The sequence below is a fragment of the Solanum stenotomum genome, chromosome 10 (genome assembly GCF_019186545.1).
Source record: "Solanum stenotomum isolate F172 chromosome 10, ASM1918654v1, whole genome shotgun sequence".
In the NCBI taxonomy this organism is placed as follows: Eukaryota; Viridiplantae; Streptophyta; class Magnoliopsida; order Solanales; family Solanaceae; genus Solanum; species Solanum stenotomum.
In genome coordinates, this window is record NC_064291.1 from 53,832,909 (window position 1) to 53,834,651 (window position 1,743).

The 1,743-nt window shown below is 32.4% G+C and overlaps 1 protein-coding gene across 1 annotated transcript; it reads left to right on the forward strand.

The window, feature by feature from the left end:
• Positions 1-237: 237 nt before the first annotated feature.
• Positions 238-913, forward strand: LOC125878464 (14 kDa proline-rich protein DC2.15-like). Its single transcript, XM_049559722.1, has one exon. It carries the CDS (start codon positions 301-303, stop codon positions 718-720), a length of 420 nt encoding a protein of 139 aa, XP_049415679.1. The 5' UTR covers positions 238-300; the 3' UTR covers positions 721-913.
• The last annotated feature ends 830 nt before the right edge of the window (positions 914-1,743 follow it).

Here is a 1,743-nt window from a genome sequence, read left to right on the forward strand (position 1 = left end):
TTATCTTTGAGGAAAAAGATATAATAATAGCGACAAGTAATGAAATCCACAAAGATACAATTTAGTAAGTTTATAATCCAATAATATTACTAGTATCTCAATTTGGATTTGCCAACTACTTGACTACACAATGCTCTCTATCCACATGGCCCTCTTTCAATTTTCTAATAATAAAAATCATAAATTTTACCTATAAATAGCCACTCATTTCATTCATTTCAAACACCAAACAAACAACATTTTCACTACTAATTAGCCACATTCAATTGTTGAAGAGTGCTAACTATTAAGTTTGAAAAAATGACTAAGTTTGGTGCATCCTCAATTGCCCTTGTTCTCACATTGAACATTCTTTTTTTCACTATGGTTAGTTCCACTAATGTCCCATGCCCACCACCCCCACACCCCAAACCCCACTACCCTACCCCTACCCCCTCGACCCCATCATCAAAGGATAAGTGCCTAAAGGACACACTAAAGCTAAATGCTTGTGCCAATTTGTTGGGTGACTTATTGCACCTTGTTGTAGGAATAAGTAGCCCAGCTAAGACTAAATGTTGCTCTCTAATTGAAGGACTTGTTGACCTTGATGCTGCTGTTTGCCTTTGCACTGCCCTTAAAGCCAATTTGTTGGGAATTAATCTAAATATTCCACTTTCACTCAACTTGTTGCTCAACAACTGTGGCAAATATGCCCCAAAGAACTTCCAATGTGCTTAAGATAAATTTTTTAGTTTCTTTCAATGTGTTTTGATGTTTTGTTATGTGTATGTGCTTGTACTACTATAGTTGCTTATTTTCAAGTGAAGTATATTTTTTATTCTAGTTGGTAATTAGAAGGAAGGCTAGTTGTCTTCTTTTGGTTGTACTTGTATCCTATTTTCATGAAATAAATGTCACCTTTTGAAGTTGCCATCTTTTTGCTTATTTGGAATAGAAAAATTTATAAGATCTTTTTCTCTCTTTTCAAAATTTTTACAATATATATCAGACAAATTAAGGAAAATTATTTTTCTAAATTTTGCCTAGTTTCCTTTTTAGGGTCAACTTTGATCAAGTATGAAGTCCAAATTAGCTCAAGCATTTACATAGGTTAACTTATACTTGATCCAACATATCTCCAATGAATATATTCTCAGTTCAATCCACCCAAGTCTAGACAGATTGGACGAGTTATGTTTTCATAAGTTAAACTTTAATCTCCATATAATAGTCAATACAATAACGAACCATGTATATGACACACAAAAAGATTTAGATTAATTGGAGTGACATTTAAATTAATCTCCTTATAAAAATATATATATATTCAACTGTCTTATAGTGATTGGATTTTGTTTTGTAGAAGGCACAAACAAACTATTCTATAATGGTATTAATCTTTCTTTAATTTCTCTAAAAAATTGCCTAGGTGAACTATGTATATTGTTAATTAATTAACGATGCATACAAACAATTCTCTTAAATTCTCCCTATATAAATATTAAGTGCATTTATAAACAACCCTCCTTATATATCTCAGCACAAATTAAAATTAAAAAAAAAAAAAAATCTCCATGGACAAACTCGTCACAATAGCCATCTTTTTCGTGCTCCTTTGTGTTACTACGACCACAGCAATTCGTCAGGGAGGTATCACCACCACGAATAACGATGATGGTGGAGTTCAAGAGGCTTTCAAAACGATAAAAAATCGTTATAGTAGTGGCCATAGTTACGATGATGATGGCAGAATTAAAAATC

Excerpts from the sequence above, each read along its gene's own strand:
- LOC125878464 (XM_049559722.1), top strand. The coding sequence starts at position 301 with ATGACTAAGTTTGGTGCATCCTCAATTGCCCTTGTTCTCACATTGAAC.